General features: G+C 36.1%; 1 protein-coding gene across 2 annotated transcripts in view; it reads left to right on the top strand.

Moving 5' to 3' along the window:
* The window catches only part of LOC150107131 (neural cell adhesion molecule L1), a 175,472-nt gene that overhangs the window by 99,711 nt on the left and 53,648 nt on the right, over window positions 1–22,113 (top strand). For both annotated transcript variants that reach the window (XM_090391653.1, XM_090391654.1), the window contains exon 4: window positions 7,852–7,981. In XM_090391653.1, coding sequence (XP_090247779.1) covers window positions 7,852–7,981 — 130 coding nt within the window. The remainder of the gene's footprint in view (window positions 1–7,851; window positions 7,982–22,113) is intronic.

A 22,113-nucleotide genomic window follows, 5' to 3' on the forward strand; every position in this document is an offset into this window, starting at 1 on the left:
TCAACTAAAATTTTAAGAAGTAATGACAACTCCTGGTTCAGAAACATGAATGGTTAAAAAGAAAGATGAAAGTAAAATACCAGCTGTATTTTAAGAATAATTAAAGGATGCACAAAATTGGACCATATAAGAAATGAAGACATCAGAAAAGAACTGGATACTTATAAATGCAAAAATCAAGGAATATAGAGAGAAATGGGGGGGGGGGACTATTTAGGATGGAAAGATATCGGCTACCAAAAGAGGTGGATAGGTATAGACCAAATAGCTCGCACAGTGCTATCATGATATGCTTGTTCAAAAAGGATAAAAAGAAGAAGATAGAAAATTTCAGACCCGTAAGCAATATTCTCTCTAATTTTGCTTGGCCCATGTGTGCATGAAAAACATTTTGTGCACAAGTTTCCAGTCTCATACTCAATGTATGTGGTTAGCCTGTGCTCACAATAGTGAAAGTCACAAACCATAAACTAATTCACTTAAATCCGCGATCTACAAAATTTCATCCATTTCATAAATTATTATCATCATCAACAAACCTTAAAGAGATTCATCATGGGAGGTCCTACTCTCATATGCACATCTCTTCATACCTCAGCTTAAATGCATTTACTGTCCCAACACTCGCCACACTCAGGCAATGCATTCCAATCACCCACCACTCTCCATGCAAAAAAATCTACTCCTCACCCCGCCTCCCCCTTTGCTCATACCCACTTTATACAACTTCCAGGGATGGCCTCTCATTCTCCCTGTCTCCAGATATTCTATGAAAAATATCATCCACGTTAATCTGGTAATTACCCCTTACTAAATTATACATCTCGATCATGTCTTCCTTCTATCCACTAGGCTCAGTAATTTACATTTTCTCAATCTGTCCTCATATTCCACATTCCAGATATTAGAAGCTAACTTAGTCGTCTCTGGCCCCTCTCCAACATCTCTTCATCCTTTTGAAAACCTGGCAACTAAATCTGTGCACAGTAATATGTAGCCTGATCAAAGTTTTGTACAATGGAAGCAAAACATCCTTACTTCTACATGTCAGTGTTCTCTGCATCAATCCCATAATCTGCTGTGTCCCCCTCACAATTAGCAAAATATCCACGAAATTTCAAGTATCCACCACAATCCCCCAAATCCTTCATCTCCTCAAATATTCCTACCAATCCTATACTCTGCATCCCATCTTTCCTTCCCAAATTTTAAAACTTTACACTTTGTAACATTGAACTGACATCCTCACACACTCACCCTTTCAAACAGTCTGTTTAGATCGTCCTTTTGCAAAGCTTCATCTGCTCTACTTCTCATAATTCTCCCCAACTTTGCATCATCTGCAAACACATGTATATCACTGTTTAAGCCCTTTCTGATGTCATTTACAAATTAAACAACAATGTCCCCAAAACAGACTCATGCGGCATGCCATTAGTGACTTTTCTCTTCTGCGATACACAACCTGCCATACACAGCCTGTTGATACTTATCAGACAGCCAATCTCCAATCTAATGCACTAATCAACTATCCAACTCCATCTGTTCCAATTTAACTATTTTTTTGTCATGTGGCCATCTATCAAAAGCCTTTGCAAAATCTAAATATACTAGATTTTGCAAAGGGGATGCCCAATGTATTTGTCACCTTGTTATAATAAGTAAACAGATTGCTAAAACACAATCTTCCTTTGCAAACCCATGCTGCCCATTAAAGAGAATTCTACTCTTGTCAACCCAGTTCTGAATCTTTGTCCTCGCTAGCTTCTCCAACACCTTGATAACTCCAGACAAGCTGAAAATCCTATAATTCAAAGCCTTGGTCTTATAAATTAAAGATACCAAGAAATTATATACTTTAATCCTTTATCCAAATGTACGCAAACAAAGTTTGAGCCTGAAATATTTTCAGGACTGGGGCAACTAGCATATAGAAGCTAATGACTTCACATCACTTGCCTTAGTATCCCATAATGAAAAGCACATAAATTAAAGATACCAAGAAATTACTCACTTGGTTTAATCCTTTATCCAAGTGTAAGCAAACAAAGTTTGCACCTGAAGTATTTTCAGGACTGGGACAACTCGTGGTGAAGGTGATATGACTTCACATCACTTGCCTTAGTATCCTATAATGCAAAGCACATCTCCTTGCAGACATGTATATTGCTATGTTTTATGGAAAAAGTCACTACCCAGAAACTGGTTTCGACCTTTATGGAGTTCTCTTCAGTGGGAGCCAAACCTATGGGTCTGGCTCCCACTGAAGAGTCATATTTTTCTGAGTTGTCAAAAGGTGTTGCACCTTATTATTATAATACTCTGGATTAGAGATAGATAGTTGTTGAAAGTTATTCACTTGGTTATACTATAAATTAAACAGGTCTGGGTAGTGACCCTTCCCATAATGCATAGCATTATATGCCTGCAAGGAGATGTGCTTTTGCATTATGGGATACTAAGGCAAGTGGCGTGAATTCATACCACCTTTACCACGAGTTGCCCCAGTCCTGAAAATACTTCAGGGGCAAACTTTGTTTGTTTACACTTGGATAAAGGATTAAACCAAGTATATACTTTCTTGGTATCTTTAATTTATAGTATAACCAAGTGAAAAACTTGGTTATACATATCAAAGCACATATCCTTGGGAAGTGTATAATGCCATGCATTATGGGAAGGGTCACTACCCAGACCGGTTTCGACCAGCTGGGTAGTGACCCAGTATTACAATATTCAGTATCTGACTTGAAATGTATATTTGTATTTTTATACTAAATTTATTGGTTAATAAAAGTTGTCTTCTCTGTCATCATCAACGTGTTTCTGCTTTTCATATGTATTAAAATGTGTGTGTGTGTGTATTTAGATGTGTTTCACAACAATACATAAGCACCTGTTAGGTTTGTTTTGTCCATCCTCATATATAATATCAAAGATTGCCCCTGAAGTATTTTCAGGACTGGGGCAACTCGTGGTAAAGGTGGTATGAATTCACGCCACTTGCCTTAGTATGCATATATAATATTTCCACTCTGTTGGCTAAATTTTAATGAAATTTTGTATTTGGAAACTTTACTAGTAATTTTCAAGTCATCTCAATTTTCGTTTAATTCAATCTGTTTTTTTTTTTTTTTTTTTAATATACCAAAATTAAGCAGAACGATAATAACGCAAAATTATGTGCTGCAAATGTTAATAAACAAAAAACATCAACTTCAAATAATACACAATACCATTTTACCATTTTGTGTGTAAAATAGTATTCCACATTACCCAAAGTTTCTCTAAACCAGTGATGAGCAACCCACGGCTCACATGTGGCCCTCCAACTACTAACCTGCAGTCTGCCGAAACGTTGCACTTCATTTAGCTGAAGTGTAAAAATTTTAGCAAATGGCACAATGTGTTAATCAATATGAAGCATGCATTAACATGTTCATTGCCAATCATGCGATATCGCGCGATGCGAGTTCTCACCAAACGGCCAATCACAGGTTGACGTCGCTAACTAAATAAAAAAATAAAAAAAATTTGGCCACCACACGAAATTCCAATTTTCAGCTTGGCAATGAACGATACGCGTGATGCGAGTTCTCACCAAATGGCCGATCACGCGTTATCGCGTAGACATCGCTAACTAAATAAAAAAATAAAAAAAAAAAATTGGCCACCACACGAAATTCCAATTTTCAGCTTGTCAATGAAAGTGTTAAGAGATCATATGAAAAATATTTGCTCGTGACGATAGTTCCCACGATTGTGCCATTTGCCTTTGCATTTTCAGTCGTGCACGAGCAGTCATACTTTCAAGTTCTTTCAAAACCTAAGCAAATTAAAAATATATAATGGTAATATAATTTTTTTTTTTTTTTTTCATTTAAAAAAATTGCATCTTTACAAAAAAAATTTTTTTTCATTTTTTTGCAAACAGAACCCTGTGTTTAATCAATGAGTTCAAAATCTAGAAAACGCAAAGTTGAGGATGAAAATTGTCAGTTTAACGAAAGATGGACCTGTGTCTATTTTTTTACATGCATTAAAGACAATGCTGTTTGCTTGATATGTTATGAAAAGATATCTGTTCTCAAGGGATATAACATCAAGCACATTATAAAACTAAACATTTTTCAAAATTTTGCAATTTTCAAAGACAGTTGCATAAAGACATAGTGAATCAACTGCAAAAAAATCTTAAACAACGGAAAAATATATTTAGAGCTGCTTCATTAACTGCAGATGCTGGAGTTCGTGCAAGTTACATTGTTAGTCAAATTTTGACTGAAATCATTCTCTGATGGAGAAATAGTAAAAGAATGCTTACTAGCAGTAGGAGATGTTAAAAATACCAAGCTATTTTAAACCTGGTTTTACTCCATTTCCCGAGTAAGCAAACAGACAAACAAGTCAAGTTTGCGTCTGCACATATTGGAAGTCTAGCTGGCCCTCAAAGTAGTGCAAGACCAAGGCAACTCTTGGTAAAAGTAGAATAATTATTATTAATATTAATACTAATTATTAATAATTAGTGATCAGAGCTTATTCTACTTTGACCAAGAGTTGCCTTGGTCTTGCACTACTTTGAGGGTCACTAGACTTCCAATATGTGCAGGCGCAAACTTGACTTGTTTGTCTGTTTGCTTACTTGGGAAATGGAGTAAAACCAGGTTTAAAATAGCTTGGTATTTTTAACATTTATTATACCCAAGGTAAAATACTTTCTACATTTATATCTCCTCCTGAGATTTTTATTTAATAAGGTTAAAACACCTTATGGTAACTTGTTCTGGTAAAATACTTATAAGCTCTGTATTACTAAAAATCTTGGTATTTCTAGCCTGGCTCCCACTGATGAGACCTCAATAAAGGTCGAAACCGGTCTGAGTAGTGGCCCCTTGCCTTTAATACAAAACATCATACATCTCCTCCAGGAGATGTGCTTTGCATTAAGGGTAAATATTAAGATTAGTGATCAGAGCTTATTCTACTTTTACCAAGCGTTGCCTTGGTCTTGCACTACTTTGAGGGTCAGCTAGACTTCCAATATGTGCACAAACTTGACTTGTTTGTCTGTTTGCTTACTTGGGAAATGGAGTAAAACCAGGTTTAAAATAGCTTGGAATTTTTAACATTTATTATACCCAAGGTAAAATACTTTCTACAGCAGTAGATGTCGCTTTCCCTGACAAAAAAGGATATAATTTTGGAAATTGGCTTGTTGCGATTTACAATCGCAAGAAGGATTGACGATCTTTCACAAAACATTGAGGAAATTTTGCAGGGAAGATTTCTAAGTTAGAATTGATTTCTTTGGCTTTGGGTTGTGATATTTTAGTGATACGGCACAACTTGCTGTCTTTTTGAGAGGAACAGATTCTAGTTTTAACATCACCAAAGAATTTGCATCTTTAGTTCCATTGAAAGGAATTACTACCAGAAAAGAGATATACAGGAAACTGAAAACTTCTTAATCAATTATATATCCCAATAGAAAAGATCATCAGTATAACAACAGATGGAGCTTGAGCCATGCCTAGTATAAATGTTGGTCTGTTGAGATTATTATCCAGAGACATAAGAAGATTAACAGGACGTGAAATAATTATTTCTCACTGCATTTTGCACCTAGAAAATTTGAGTGCAAAGTTTTGAAAATGTCCAGGGTTGTTCCACCAATCATTATAATTGTAAATTTTATTAGATCTCAAGGACTGAATCATTGCGAATTTAAGGAATTTTTGAGAGATATTTTTAACACCGAGGTTCGATGGTTAAGTCACAGCGCATTGCTTAAGCGTGTGTATGATTTGAAGAGAGAAATTCAGTTATTCTTGGAGATGAAAGACGACCCATTTCCAGAATTTAATGACAAGAAAAGAAGACATTTACATTTAAACGAATTAAATGTAAATCTTCAAGGATAGAACAAACTTATTAATGAAATGTTCGATAAAATAAAAGCCTTTGAAAATAAACTAAAAATTTGGAATCACAACTGGAAATCTAATAATATGCTCATTTTCTAATTTTGAGAAAAGAAAATCCACCTGAAACAAAAAAATATGCAGAGAAAATACAGAGACTACAAGAAGAATTCGGTTCGCATTTCAAAAACTTATGCGAAAAAGAAACTAATTTTGATATTTTCTCATCACGCTTTAATATGGATGTTGAAAGGGTTCTCGAAAAATTTCAAACAGAAATAATTGATTTGTGAAGCAACACTGAACTAAGAAATAAATTGCTGGCTACTCATTCCAGGGCAAATAATGAGTTTATTTGATAGTACTTATCTGTGTGAACAACTCTTTTCGAAAATGAAAATTGTAAAAAATTATTGTCGAAATCGCCTTGAAGACGAACGACTAAAAAATTGTATCAGAATCGTAATTTCAAACATACCTCCCAATATTGAAAAGCTTGTTGATGAGAAGCAGAGTCAAATATTTCATTAATTAAATTTCAGCAGCTTTTTAATTTCTTTTGATTAAAAAAATTAAGAACATATACCTGTATTCTTGGGCTATTGGGCTGAAGGTCTTCTGATGTAGGTTTCCCAATTTTGGGGCAGTCTCATGCACCCAAATTTGTTGAGGTTTGGATTGTTTCTTAGGACTGAGGCTGAGTCCATGAAAAGCCTTTCGTATTTGAATTTACTACAGTGTATTATCGTTGCTTTCTTCCACCGTATTCTGTGGTGGATATCCAACGCATGGTCTGCAAGACCAGAGTAGCTGTTTTGGTGAAACCGGATGTAGTCCTTGTGTTCTGAAATTCCTAATACAAAATACAAAAATCCTAAAAAAACATGACTTAACTTCTTGTTACAGACCATATAAAAAATTGGCATCCCTTATCCGTTCTACTAAAGACCAACCTTCCCCCCTAGACCTACCTGGTGTATACCAGGTCCCTTGCAGCTGTAAGCTGTCCTACTTTGGCCAAACAGGCACGACAGTTAATATCAGAATTTCAGAACACAAGGACTACATCCGGTTTCACCAATACAGCCACTCTGGTCTTGCAGACCATGCGCTGGATACCCGCCATAGAATACAGTGGAAGAAAGCCACGATAATACACCATAGTAAATTCAAATACGAAAGGCTTTTCATGGAATCAGCGTCAGCCCTAAGAAACAATCCTAACCTCAACAAATTTGGGTGCATGAGACTGCCCCAAATTTGGGAAACCTACATCAGAAGACCTTCAGCCCAATCGCCCAAGAATACCAACATTACCTGCTAAGGGACACCATCAGAACTTTTAGGAGAAATAATAGCTTTCTGCTTCGTCCTCATTTACTGTTTGTTGTGCTTGCGTGCACGTGTCTTGCTTTTAAGTTCCTGTGAAAATGGCAACGTGACGTTGCCGAAATATTGGAAGTGTATTAAAATTTATTTTAATGTATATCCTAGTATACGTTGTAATTTCCTTAAGCTATTTAGTAAAATGCATAACCAGCATCTAAGCCTTTCCATGAGAATTACTATATACCTGTGTATGTGTTGAAAGTATTACTAATAAAAAGTAAATCAAATTTTAAAAAAAAAAATTTCATGTAAATCAATGTTGAAAATAACAAATTCCACCCCATAAATTAAAATTTTTTGATTAATATATTAAAGTATTTAATATTGTGTTCATTGTGGTCCATATGGAATATTAGGTTTTCAGTAGTGGCCCACTGAAGAACGAAGGTTGCTCATCACTGCTCTAAGCCATAAATAGCTTAGAGTTCATTTACTGTAGTGATGAAATGACATCATCGTATGATACTATTGTGAAACACATCTAAAATTTTTATTCTTCTGGATTATTTCCATATTTATCATTATTGTTGCATTTCAGCGACAGTTTTTTGTTTATCATCTACAACCTGGTACAGAATACATGTTTCGTTTGTGGGCAACCAATAAGCTTGGTCCAGGAGAAGCTACGGTAGTCCATGCTTCCACAGTTAAGCCTTTAGACCCACCAGGTAACAGCAAACATAATAAAATATTTAAAGAGGCATGTTTTTGTTTGTTGGTTGGTTTGTTTATCTATTGCATATGCTTATATGTATTGTATATTAACAAAATTACCTTGCTTTGCTTGGATTCTTTTCTCATTTCATTTACCAGATAATGTAAACATTTTTTACAGAAAATTATTTATACTACATTTATACATTTTGAGTTATGTATATTGCTCTGCACAAACCTTTATCACGAGTTGCCTCATACCTGAACTATGTTCAGGTGCAAACTTGACTTACTTGGGGAAAAAAAAGGATTAAAACCAAGGTTATAAAAATTGCTTGGTATCTTTAACATATAGTTAAAAGCTAAGGTAAATAAATTTCTACATCTTTCTCTCATCCTGAGATTTTTATTTACTAAGGTCAAAGCACTTTGTGGCAATTTGTTTAGGTAAAATTTATAAGCTCTGCATTACTTCAACCTTGGCATTTTTGGGTCTATGCATCATACATCTCTGCAAGGGGATGTGCTTTGCATTAGGGGAAATTCTAAGGGAAGTGATCGGAGCTTACTCCACCTTTACCACGAGTTGCCTCAGACCTGAACTATGTTCAGGTGCAAACTTGACTTACTTGTCTGTTTGCTTACTTGGGAAAAAAAGGATTGAAACCAAGGTTATAAAATTGCTTGGTATCTTTAACATATAGTATACCCAAAGTAAAAAACTTTCTACATCTTTCTCTCATCCTGAGATTTTTATTTAATAAGGTCATAGCACTGTGTGGCAACTTGTTTAGGTAAAATTTATAAGCCCTGCATTACTTCAACCTTGGCATTTTTGGGTCTGGCTCCCGTTGACGAGACCTCAATAAAGGTAAAAACCAGTCTGGGTAGTGGCCCTTGCCTTTAATGCATAGCATCATACATCTCTACAAGGGGATGTGCTTTGCATTAGGGGAAATTCTAAGGAAAGTGATCAGATCTTACTCCACCTTTACTACAAGTTGCCTCAGACCCTAACTATGTTTTGGCACAAACTTGACTTACTTGTCTGTTTGCTTACTTGGGAAAAAAATGATTAAAACCAAGGTTATAAAATTGCTTGGTATCTTTAACATATATACATACATACATACATACATACATACATCCATCTTCAAGGCCCACCTTTCCTAATTGGGTTGTGGGGGCAGCAGCTGCAAGAGGAACTTCCAATGGTCACGATCCTCTGCCACCAACCTCAGGTGTTCTGGTGGGATTCCTAAACGTGTCCACCCAAGGTTTTGGATATAATCTATCCAGCGAGTCCTTGGCTTTCCACGTGGCCTCCCACCCTCTGGCTTGGCAAAGAGCGCCTGCTGAGTGAGCCTCTCTTGTGGCATTCTGATCAGGTGCCCATACCAACATAACTGTGATTCATTCACCGAGAAGCAGCAATTGAGTATTGAGGGTTTCCCGAATTGCAGAGCTTCTGACTCTGTCGAGTCTTGTCAGCCCCGCAACCCCTCGAAGGAACCTCGTTTCAGTTGTTTGGATTCGTGTCCGCATTTTTTCGGTCATTACCCAACTCTCATCACCATAGGTGAGGATGGGGACATAAACTGTATTGAAGACAGCCAACTTTGCCTTGTGGCTTAACTCCCGCTTCAATACTACTGAACAGCCAAGCTACCGCAATATTGCGCTTGCTGAGCCAATTCGAGTGTCTAGCTCTACGTCCCACTTTCCATCACTCGTGAATATGGACCCAAGGTATTTAAACTTCTCCACCTGCCTCAGTGGGACTCCACTCACATGTAGAGTGCACTGAGATAGTTGTCTTGAGACCACAGATGTTTCAGTTTTGGCCACACTGATCTTCATTCCAGCTTCTGCACAAACAGCTACAAACCTATCCAGGGTCTGCTGGAGGATATCTGTGGAAGAGCTAAGCAGAACTAGGTCATCTGCAAAAAGCAGACGTCCAATGCTACATCTTCCAATTCTGACACACTCACTGCCTCGGCTGTGCCTCATCCAGTCCATAAATATTATGAAAAGGAGGGGTGACAGAACACACCCTTGGCAGAGGCCAACAGAGACTGTGAAAAGTTCAGACTTCGTGCTATTTACCCTGACACAAAACTCAGGGCATTCATACAGGGACTTGATGGCAGCTAATAGTTGGCCATCCACTCCATACTCCTGTACTACTTGCCAAAGCTTATCCCGAGGAACCCAGTCATATGCATTCTCCAAGTCGGCAAAACATGTGTAGACATTCTTGGCATATTCCCAAGATTTCTCAAAGACATGCCTTAAAGTGAAGATTTGGTCAGTTGTATAATAAATTTAGTTTAATCCTTTATCCAAGTGTGAGCAAACAAAGTTTGCGCCTGAAAGTATCTTCAGGACTGGGTTAAGGTGGTACAACACCAGGGCAACTCGTTGCAAAGGTGAAGCAAGCTACCAACACTCCTATCTTAGTATCTCCTATAATGCAAAACACATCTCCTTGCGGATATGTCTAATGTTATGCATTAAGGGAAGGGCCACTACCCAGACTAGTTTCGACCTTTATTGAGGTCTCTTCAGTGGGAGCCAGGCCCAAGTGGAGATATCAGTCCTTAGTCCTTATAAGGACTGGCTTAAAGGGGCGAAGCAAGAATGCTTTTCATCTTCCCCGTTATCTGTATCTGTAGAGGACAGTGTAGGGATAAGGTGTTATTGAGCTATTAAGGCTCTGATCATGGCAGGAGGGTAACAGCAATAGCCGAGCCTCAGTTAGAACTTCATTAGCTATAGCATTGCCATCCATTAACCTCCAAGGGTATTGGATTGAATGAATCTCTCCGGAGATATCAGGCAGAAGCATTAGCAGGTCATCTCTACCTATAGGAATTGCCAATTGGTGTGCCACCCTTTTTTAATAATTTACTCTGGATTTAGAGAAAGATGTTGAAAGTTTATTTTTCACTTGGTTAGAGTATAATAAATTTAGTTTAATCCTTTATCCAAGTGTGAGCAAACAAAGTTTGCGCCTGAAAGTATCTTCAGGACTGGGTTAAGGTGGTACAACACCAGGGCAACTCGTTGCAAACGTGGATAAATTTATGTGGACTAAATTTATTATACTCTAACCAAGTGAAAAATAAACTTTCAACATCTTTCTCTAAATCCAGAGTAAATTATTAAAAAAGGGTGGCACACCAATTGGCAATTCCTATATGTAGAGATGACCTGCTAATGCTTCTGCCTGATATCTCCACTTGGGCCTGGCTCCCACTGAAGAGACCTCAATAAAGGTCAAAACTAGTCTGGGTAGTGGCCCTTCCCTTAATGCATAACATTAGAGATATCTGCAAGGAGATGTGTTTTGCATTATAGGAGATACTAAGATAGGAGTGTTGGTAGCTTGCTTCACCTTTGCAACGAGTTGCCCTGGTGTTGTATCACCTTAACCCAGTCCTGAAGATACTTTCAGGCGCAAACTTTGTTTGCTCACACTTGGATATAGGATTAAACTAAATGTATTATACTCTAACCAAGTGAAAAATAAACTTTCAACATCTTTCTCTAAATCCACAGTAAATTATTAAAAAAGGGTGGCACACCAATTGGCAATTCCTATATGTAGAGATGACCTGCTAATGCTTCTGCCTGATATCTCCACTTGGGCCTGGCTCCCACTGAAGAGACCTCAATAAAGGTCGAAACTAGTCTGGGTAGTGGCCCTTCCCTTAATGCATAACATTAGACATCTGCAAGGAGATGTGTTTTGCATTATAGGAGATTATAGGAGATACTAAGATAGGAGTGTTGGTAGCTTGCTCCACCTTTGCAACGAGTTGCCCTGGTGTTGTACCACCTTAACCCAGTCCTGAAGATACTTTCAGGCGCAAACTTTGTTTGCTCACACTTGGATAAACGATTAAACTAAATTATTGGGGTCAGTTGTGCTTCTACCAGGACAAAAGCCATTGTTCTTCCTGGAACTTTGACTCAACTATGCTCCTGCATCTTCTTTCCAAGCACCTAGCATACGCATGTGTGTGTGTGTGTGTGTGTATACCAGGGGTGCGGAGCACCCAACCTCCCGAGTTCTGGGTTGGTAGGCCAGTTCTCCTTGAATTTTGAAGACTCAACACTCAGGGGACAACCTTCTCTTGTATTGCTTATAAGTTATAAGAATCTTGATATTGGTTAAGTTTATCTTTTGCATTTTTTAAATAGCAATTTGAATATGTATCTATTTCTATTGCCAATTTAAATACACGATGCGATGTTATTCCACCTAGAAGCAATATTGAAGTAATACCTGTCCATGCAACAGTGATAATATTTTTGTCTCTTCGTTGTTCTAATGTTCACAAATGAGTTTGATTGTTGTAATCTTGAAATGATATATCATCTAATAACAAATTGCTGGCAAACACATTGTTGGACATATATATATATATATATATATATATATATATATGACAGTTTTCTGAATAAATTCAGAAAAAAATGATACCAAACATACATATGTAGGGTATATTTTTGTCACATGACATAAAACGAATTTCGGCTTGTCTTTTTATATTTATAGAATGGATATATATACACACACACACACACACACACACACTTGGGTCTTTTTTATGCGGATTTGAAGTTATGCGGTGCATAACTTCAAAACTTATGTACCGTTGTACATAATGAACAGCATGTTGCAGCACATTCTGGCATAACGTGAGTAATGTGTAAGCAGTGAGTGTCCGGGAAGTTTAATTTTGCACGTGAGTAAGTGTTTGTCTTTTCATTATCGAAAGTCTAAATTTTACTAATTTTTATTTTAAAGATTTAATTTGGCCCAATGGAGAAAAGAAATCACCAAAGAAAAGCAATTATTTTGGAAATGAAAATTATAATTTTTTTATCGCTTAGCAAAAGGAGAGGGTTCTGTGGCGATTGGTAAACATTTTAATTTAGGCAAATCTACTGTAAGAGCAATTAAAAAGAATGAAGTCGCAATAAGAAAATCTGTCATTTCTGGCATAAAACTAAGTGCGAAATTATCATCGTACTCAAGAGATGCTTTATTAGGAAAAAACTGAACGAGTGCTCATAATTTGGATTGAAGAATTAACTCAAAGAAAAATTCCTATAAGTGATTATTTAATTAAATAAAAAGCTCTTCGCTTTTATGAACAGATGAAGCAATTGGAGCCATCTACTTCCGCTTCCCAGGCTGATAAAAAAGTTTTGGCTTACAAAGGATGGTTAATCGGGTTTTTAAAAAAGAATGCACTTCATAACGTGAAGATTACGTGCGAGGTTGCAGCAGCAGATGAAGAAGCAGCCAAAAATTTTCTAGAGAAGTTAGCCAAAATTATTGAAGATGGTGGATATTGTCCCAATCAAGTATTTAACCCTGACAAAACAGGATTGTTTTGGAAGAAAATGCCTAGTTGAATTTACATCACAAAGTCTGAGGAAAAAAGCAAGTGGGGTTTAAAGCAAGCAAAGATCGAGTAACGTTGTTACTTTGTGGCAATGCATCAGGAAATTGAATATTGAAACCCCTCCTAGTAAATCGATTTTTAAGACCACATGCTCTAAAAGGCAAAGATCTAAAACAGCTGCCGGTATATTGGATGGCTAATACAAAGGACTGGGTAACAACTGCTGTATTTACTGAATGATTCAATAATTGCTTTGTACCAGAAGTGGAAACATATATGAAGCAAAAGCTCTCGATTTTAAAGTTTTATTAATTGTTGACAGTGCACCAAGTCATCCGCATTTAGAACATCCAAATGTGTAGGTAGTGTTTTTTCCACCCAATACAACAATTATTATTCAGCCATTAGATCAAGGCATAATTGCTACTTTTAAAAAATATTACGTTAAGCACACTTTTCAATTTATATTGGATAAACTAGAAAATGAACCATTAACAGTAACTGACATTTGGAAAAATTTTCTATTTTGGACTGCTTAAATCATGTTGCATCTGCTATCGCTGAAATAAGACCACAAACTTTAAATGCCTGCTGGAAAGCAGCTTGGCCTGGATGTGTTGCAAAACAGTGCAGCCATGCAAACATCTACATTATCAGCTGAAATCATTACTTTGGTACAGGAAATTGGTGGAGAAGGTTTTGATACATTTAGCCAGAATAATGTAGACGAATTGCTAGTGGATAATGCCTTAAGTGATGATGATATTATTGGATATCGATTAACTTTAGATATCGTCGAAGATCCAGAAAATGATAGTAAAGCGGAAGAAAAACCTGTTCCTCTCACTGCAAATATAACTCGAAGGTCTTGAACTGTGCAATAAATTGGAAAATCATTTGCTTGTTAATGACACAAATTCTGAACAAGCCTTTAAATTCCAACGTGAGCTGAAGAACTGTGTGTCTGGATATCGCAAGCTGTATAAAACATTAGTAAAATCATCATTGCAGTTTAATCACTGATTACATTGTCAGAAGAAAAAAATCAGCATAGAATGAGGGTGAAGCTAATTCTGTTTGTGAAGAACCATTGCCTTTACCATACAGACCTGATGCGCTGACTATCTCTTCTGGTGATGAAAGTGATTTTGCACCAGTTCGCGAATATTGTCTAATAGCGACGATAATTCTGATTACTAAATTAAAAGAAATTGCTACTTTTCAATAAAATTAAATGAATAAATCTTTAAAACAAACTTAGGCATTCTTATTTTACTGAATTTTTATAAACTTTTTATGCAATTTTAGGTTTATTTTAATTCATTGCTTCGGTTTTATGCGGTTTTAGAAAAGTATAGAACATATCCCTAATTTTTCAACGCAAGTTAGGTCTTTTTTGTGTGATTTTTTTTATATGCAGTTTTCTGTGGAACGTATCTACTGCATAAAAAGAGACCCGATTATGTATATATATATATTTTTTTTAACTCTCTTCATCATCATCATCATTGACCACGGGTCCAATGCCCGTTGGTGTCAGATGCTTGGTGTTTGCAACACCAGTTCTTCACATCATCTACTCACTCTTGCCTTAATACCCTGCCCTTCATTTTATGCTGTCCGTTGTACAACAATTGAGACTTTGATCTTTCTACTGTTATCCATTCTGTAGATATGTCTGTAAAGCTTTAGTTTCCTTCAAATTATTTTCTGCTTAGATTATCTTTGCATTTTACTTTGCTATACAGTTCTTCATTTGTTACCTTTTGCACCCATCCAATTTATAGAATCTTTCTAGAATATGTTCTTTCAAAAGCCAGTATTCATTCTCACAGATTCTTTGACCATCACCCATGTCTCACACATAGTGTTTGTGAATATCTTAACATTAATATTTAGTACACAGTACTGCTGCCTCTTCTAAATCCTGCTTGCTCATCTTCCTGATTTCCTTCAATTAGTTTCCTTATTCTTTATGTTAATATCATCATAAGTACTTTTTCCACATGACTTATTAGAGAAACTGTTCTGTACTTTATGCAGTCAATTTTGCTTCCTTTTTTTGTGGATGAGTGTTAGGATTGATCTTTTCCTTTTGCTGCATTGCCTTTATCCCATCTAATGTCAAACAACTCTTATAGTTCATCTATGATCACCTCGCCACCATGTTTCAGCATCACTCCAGTGATCATCATTCCCAGGAAATTTATTATTTTTCATATGTTTTACTCCCTCTACAGCCACATCTCTTAGTATGTCTGTTTCTCTCTCTGTGTTTGTTAAGATTTCATTATTGTCATCTTTTATGGTTCTCTGCTTTGGGCTCATTTCTTGTTGATGTTTCTGATCATCTTGTATACTTCTCTTGTTCTGTATTCACCATAATATTTATTGATCTTCTTGCATTTCCCCTCTTCCACTGAGATTTCTCTTTTAACTGCCTTCACTTCATTGCATTTTGCTCTATACTGTTTTTCCCTTTCCACAGAAACATCACTTCTAATTTTCATTGCTCATTTTTCTTGGAGTATCATTATTGCCTCCTCTGAAATCCACTTCTTCTTTGGTTTCTCCATCTCTGTGACTGTTTGTTCCACTGCTCTCTTCATTATAAACTCACTTTGTTTTTTTATCCTCCAGTTCCTTTTCCATAATCGATTTCAGTTCTTCCTCAAGCACTTTACTATATACGTTCCTTCTGATATCCTTACTTACTGTCCTTATATATATATCTCTCTAACTCTGAAACTGTGCCTTCAATTATCACTTGAGTTTCAACTGGATATTGGCAATCACTAATCTCTGATCCAATTCCTTGTCTTCTCCTTTTCAATGTTTAACACTGCTGAAAAAAAAACTGACCATTAGAGGAGACTGCAAAGAACAATGAGGGATGAAAAAGAATAATGGCCAAATATGGATAGTACATCTTTCTCTGGTACTGATTTCAATATTATATCCAAGTAGCTTTAGCATAACTATTTCTTCTTCAGTACTTTCTAAAGTGAGTGAATAGACCTGAACCATTATGAAGTTAAATGATCTTGCTTCAATTGCTGTTGGTTTGTATTAATGCTTCTCTTCCTCTTTTACTGAGAAGAAATCTAATTCATGCCTCATGTTTTATTCCTACTGCCATACAAGATGATTCTTCCACCCCTCATCTCCCCTGACTCTGTCCAGTGCATCTCCACTAATCCAAGAATATCACATCAGTATTGCTCCATCTCCTTGCAAAGTAAGCCTAGCTTTTCAGAAACCCATAGAGTACAGATATTCCATGTTTCTACTGATAACAGTTCTCTCATCATCATCAAATTCTTGACATGTATCCTCAAGGAATGCACAGGATGTTATGATAATACCAAATAAAAAACTTGCATCATTAGTAACTTCTTGTCAACAATTTTCTTCCAAATCAATCTGTTATTTGTCGAGACTCCGGCATTATCAGATCTTATATTTCTGTCTTCTAAGGCACTTTTTTGCTGTGTCAATCCACCTATATCTTGGTCTTTCTCTGGATCTTTTTCCTGCCAACCTGGCAGAGAACACTTGTTTTACTAATCTTTCCTCTGTCATTCTGTTTAAATGACCATACCACCTGAGATTAGCTCTACTAACGCATGCCTAGATGCTGACAATTATTTATTTATTTTATTATTATTATAACAGTGTCTCCATGGAGTCAAAAGACTCATCGCGAGAGACCCTACATTGACACACTAACCATTATTTACACAATACCTGTCATACTTCTCCTTAAATTCATTCACAGACGAAGCTTTCACAACCACCTCTGGCAATGCATTCTGCCCATTCACAACCCACTAAGCAAAATATCTGGTACTAACACCCTTGTTAACCACACTCTTATACAATCTCCAGGGATGGCTTCTCATTTTCTCCCTTCTTGCACTATCTTAAAAAAGTCATTAGTATCAATCCTATAAAACCCCTTTAATAATTTATCATATCTTCTCTCTTGTCTATCAGCTAGTTTTTGGAGCCCACAGACCTTTAATCTATCCTCATAGGAAACATCCCACAGACCCGCAACAATCTTTGTAACTCATCTCTGAATCCTCTCCACCATTTCTTCATCACCAAGAAATCCAGTGACTAGATCTGTGTGCAATAGTCCAAATGCATCTTATTAATGCCTTATAAAGTAGGACAATCACTTCCTTATCCCTGTTTGTCAGTGTATTCTTCAACAACCATGTAATTTGATGTGATGTTTTGGCAACCTTTCTAATATGCCCTTTAAACTTCTCTGTGCACAATAACTCCCAAGTCCCTTGCCTCATCAGCTTCTTGCAGTTCAGTTCCATTAATATAGTAAACAGCATATGATCTCATCCACCTGAAGTGCATCACCTTACACTTAGCCATGTTAAACTGACAGCTATTTACATTAGCCCATACCGTCAGCCTATTTAAGTCATCCTGCAAGATATCTACATCATCTGAATTGACATCACTCTTCCTAATTTTGCATCATCAGCAAACAAATGGATATTTCCTTTCAGAATATTTCCAATATCATTAACGTACAAATTAAACAATAGAGGACCAAACATTGAGTCCTGAGTTACACCACTAGTCACCTGCCTTCTCCTGTACTGAGCTCCTTCAAAAACCACTCTTTGATATCTATCCACTAGCCACTCTAATCCAAATCACCAGCTTCGGATCCATACCCATTTGCTCCAATTTATGCAACAGAGTTCTGTATGGAATCCTGTCAAATGCCTTTGCAAAGTCCAGCAGCATCACTGTGTAAGGATTTCCTTTATCCAACTCCACTGTTACTTTATTATAGAAAGTAAGCAAGTTACTAAGGCAAGACCTACCCTTCACAAAACCATGTTGCTCCCCTTATAAAGTATCATATTGCTGTCCACCCAGTCCTGAATTCTAATTTTTATTAATTTCTCCAAAACCTTAACCACCACTCCAGATATACTGATTGGTCTATAATTTGCTAACTCTGCCTTGGCGCCTCCCCTCCTTTATGCAGTGAAATTGTTTTCCCCCTCTTTCCACTCTATTGGAACTTTACCAGAACTGAGACTTAAATTAAACAGCCTGGTTAGAGGAGGTAATAATTCTTTTGCACATTCTCATAACACATGGCCGATATGCCATCTAACCCAATGGCAGTGTTAGCATTAAGGTTCTGTAATATACTAAGCACCTCTATTTTGTCTATCTCTAAACTCTCATAAGTCAATGACACATTTGGCACTGCAATATCACAACCAAGATGGTACACTTTTGCAAAATGATCACTAAGTAACTCAACTATTTGATTTGATTTGGTAATTTCCCTACTATCCAATATCCTCATCTTTAATATGATATTGCCATTGATGCCATCTGTTCATGCCCCTAATCTTTCTCAGAACTCTCATATCTGTGGGCTGTAGTCTTTGGTCAAGTTATTTCTAAGCCAGCACTGAGATCCATAAGTTAAAATTGGTTTGAACACTGTCTTGCTGGTTTCAATTTTATTGTACTTCTTTTGGTAGCTGACTTGTTGATCCAATCCCAGTCACTCAGTTGGGTACACAGACCTTCTTTATCCAGACAGTGTCCAAGCTGGCATGTTCTATTTCTCTTTTGCACTTCCATATTGCACCAGATTTTAATCATGTTTTGTTTTTACATTCAGTGCATCGACACTCATGTGACCAACCTTAATGGTTCTTTCAGCTACCCTTGACTTGGAAAACAGATACTGAGTGCAGCCATCCATTATGGATCAGACACTACTGTTGTCTGTCAGTTCATGGGTGGTATTTTATTTCTCTCTTACCATTCATATCTGAGAAGCATTCCCATGTCAAGGGCTGAAAGAACCATTAAGGTTGGTCAGATGGGTACCGATGCTGTTAACAAAAAAGAAACATTAACAAAAGCTAATCAACATAATAACTTCTCATTTCCTATAAGAAACGAGGAGTTTCTGATACACTACAGCAGCATATGTTATGTGCTAATAATGTAATAGGCAGGTGAAAAAAAAGGGAAAAAAACTGGAGAGCAAGTGATTACTGTGATATAAAGTCAAATATATCACAGATTGTTAGAGTTGAAGACAACTGCTTAGATATATATACAATAGCCTAATTGTGATATTTCTCATGCAAACAGTGCTTGTAAGAGAAATATCATCACAATTAGGCTATTTCTATATAGAAGCAGTTGTCTTCATATTAAGTTCTTTGGATGCTGACTGTGTTTTGATGTGGGTTTTTTTTAAGGATGAAAACAGGAGTATAATTTCTTGTCATGTATAATTTATTTTGAATACATTTTGAGATATGCTATAGGTTGAAAGCTATATGAAAAGAAGGAGATGGGTAACTATCCAAGTGCAGTCCATTTTCAATTCAAGTGTTCTTTTTCTATTATACAGCATGCTGTGCAAAATTTTCTTATGTTAGGTAAAAAAAACCTCCCAAGATTATAAGGTAAAACTCCATAAAAGTAGAAGAGTCGGTTTGGATGGGTGGTGGAATTAAACTCTGATTAAATATTTTGATTAAATTATACTTAGCAAGAATATAATTTCTTGTTACTTTATAACTGTCTAGAAGGGACTTGTTACATTCAAAGTTTTTAGCCTGAACATATCCTATATCTCCCTGGTCAAATAGAAATTGCTGAACAAAACTTGTTGGCATAAGTCTGACAGCTCTTAATATGAGAGTGTTTTAAAAAAATGTAAAATCCAATGAATAGAAAGAGGAAAGGGGGGGAACAACTTCTACATCTATGTATTGAAATTCTTTCTACCTCTATGCAGATGGAAAATCATACATATGTAAATGACATTATTGCCATTTATCCCCATATCTGACTGCCTATTTTTAACTCAGCCTCAGCTTGCAGCCAGAAACTCACAGTAACTGAACCACAGTAATTTCTTTCTTTAGCATTTGTGTAAGTTGATATAATAGTGCAAAACACACTTCCTGTCAGACATATTGCTATGCATTATGGGAAGGGTCACTATCCAGACAAATACAAATCATACAGCATCACTGCTCTTTTACATCAACTTCCTGATCAAATTTCTAGCCAGATAGGCCTTGTGGATACTCTTTCTTCACTTAGAAGACTTTCAGTTTAAATCCTATAATGGATGTTTGTTCATGTCTTTTAGGGTAGTAATGAATTTCATTTTCCAGTGTGAAATGACTACCCTGTTTTAGAAGCCTGAAATAGCTTGAAAATAAATTCCATGTTTAACTGAAAGGCACATTCTTAGCTGTTACTGAGAGAAATATGCGCGAATGAACTATAATGTGCTACATACTGCCAACTTTTATTAAACATTCAAGAAACTGTTTTATTTTAATCATTGATAGAAAATATTGACACAAAACCTCATGATATACGTGGCTTATATTCTTAAGTGTCACACATAACATATGCTGCTGTAGTGTAAGTTTCTTACAGTTTCTCTATCGTAAGAAACTCCTCATTTCTTATAGGAAATGAGAAGTTATTTATGTTGATTAGCTTTCCTTAATGTTTCTTTTTTTGTTAACTTTTAATTATTCACACAAAAAAATCCATGTTAGAATTCATAACAGTGATTGTGCTTTTATTTGCAGGTGCATTATTTATACAAGTGCAAAATAATTACCAAAAATGTGTTTATAATGATTGTGTGATCACATAAGAATTCCAATCTAGATGTTGCTGTGTGAATGTGTGTGTGTGTGCATGCACACACACACAGAGGAAGGCCTCATTTTACAAAGGAGTTAGGTTCCCAACCCATTGTTCATAAAGTGAGATAAAATTGTTTAATGTACTTAAATGAAATTGGTTCCTTCAGTACAAAAACTGACTTCTACAAGTTAATAATTTGGCAATGTTTATAAAGAATTATGGTTATATTATGATTGGTTTATATTAATGTTTATAAATAACATAAGACAATAAGTTATAAATCAAAAAAAAAAAAAACTGTATAATGGCATAGTGGAAAAGTCTTAATGAGACGAGTTGAATCGACAGGGTCCGTTTCCTTTTTGAAGAAATGCAACAATGATATCTGTTTTGTCTTTTTCCTCTCTAACATGTTATATGATTTCAAGCATTTGTCACATCTGTTTGGATGGAAGGACTTCATTCCCAGTAGGACCATCATTGCAAAGAGATTCACAGGACTAGATATTTTTCTTCACAGACTATGTATGCCCTACTAGGCAATTTTTTTTTTCCAGTACAGACTTATTTCATTCACATTAAACACCAAGTCAGGGTGGTAGCCACCTTGATCAATTATTTTCTGGAACTCCTTTGCTGCAGTAACATCAGCACTAGCTGCTTCATCAGAAATTTTAACATTGTGAATTTTTGAATCAGAAAACCTGCTGCTGCTTGCCATAAATGACTCTTTTCCACCAGCTTCTTCATTTATTTCATTAAACAAGGACTTTGCCTTATCCATTATTACTGTTGTTGAAACTGTGAAAATGAATAAAATCAAAGAACTCTTGTGAATCCCTTAAATCCTTAAACTCTTTAAATTCTTTAGCATTCTTAAATGTTAAAGAATTTAAAAATTTACCTCTGTTATATTTTTTACGTGGCTTCTGCCCATGAAAGGTTTGCAAATAAATTTATAGTACATGTGTACTGCATGTAGACTAAGGATTTTTTTTTTTTTTATTGATTATATATAACAGCCTATTTTTCTA

Source organism: Typopeltis vanoorti, chromosome 4 (assembly GCF_054136105.1).
Source record: "Typopeltis vanoorti isolate ZY-2024b chromosome 4, IOZ_Tvanoo_1.0, whole genome shotgun sequence".
NCBI lineage: Eukaryota > Metazoa > Arthropoda > Arachnida > Uropygi > Thelyphonidae > Typopeltis > Typopeltis vanoorti.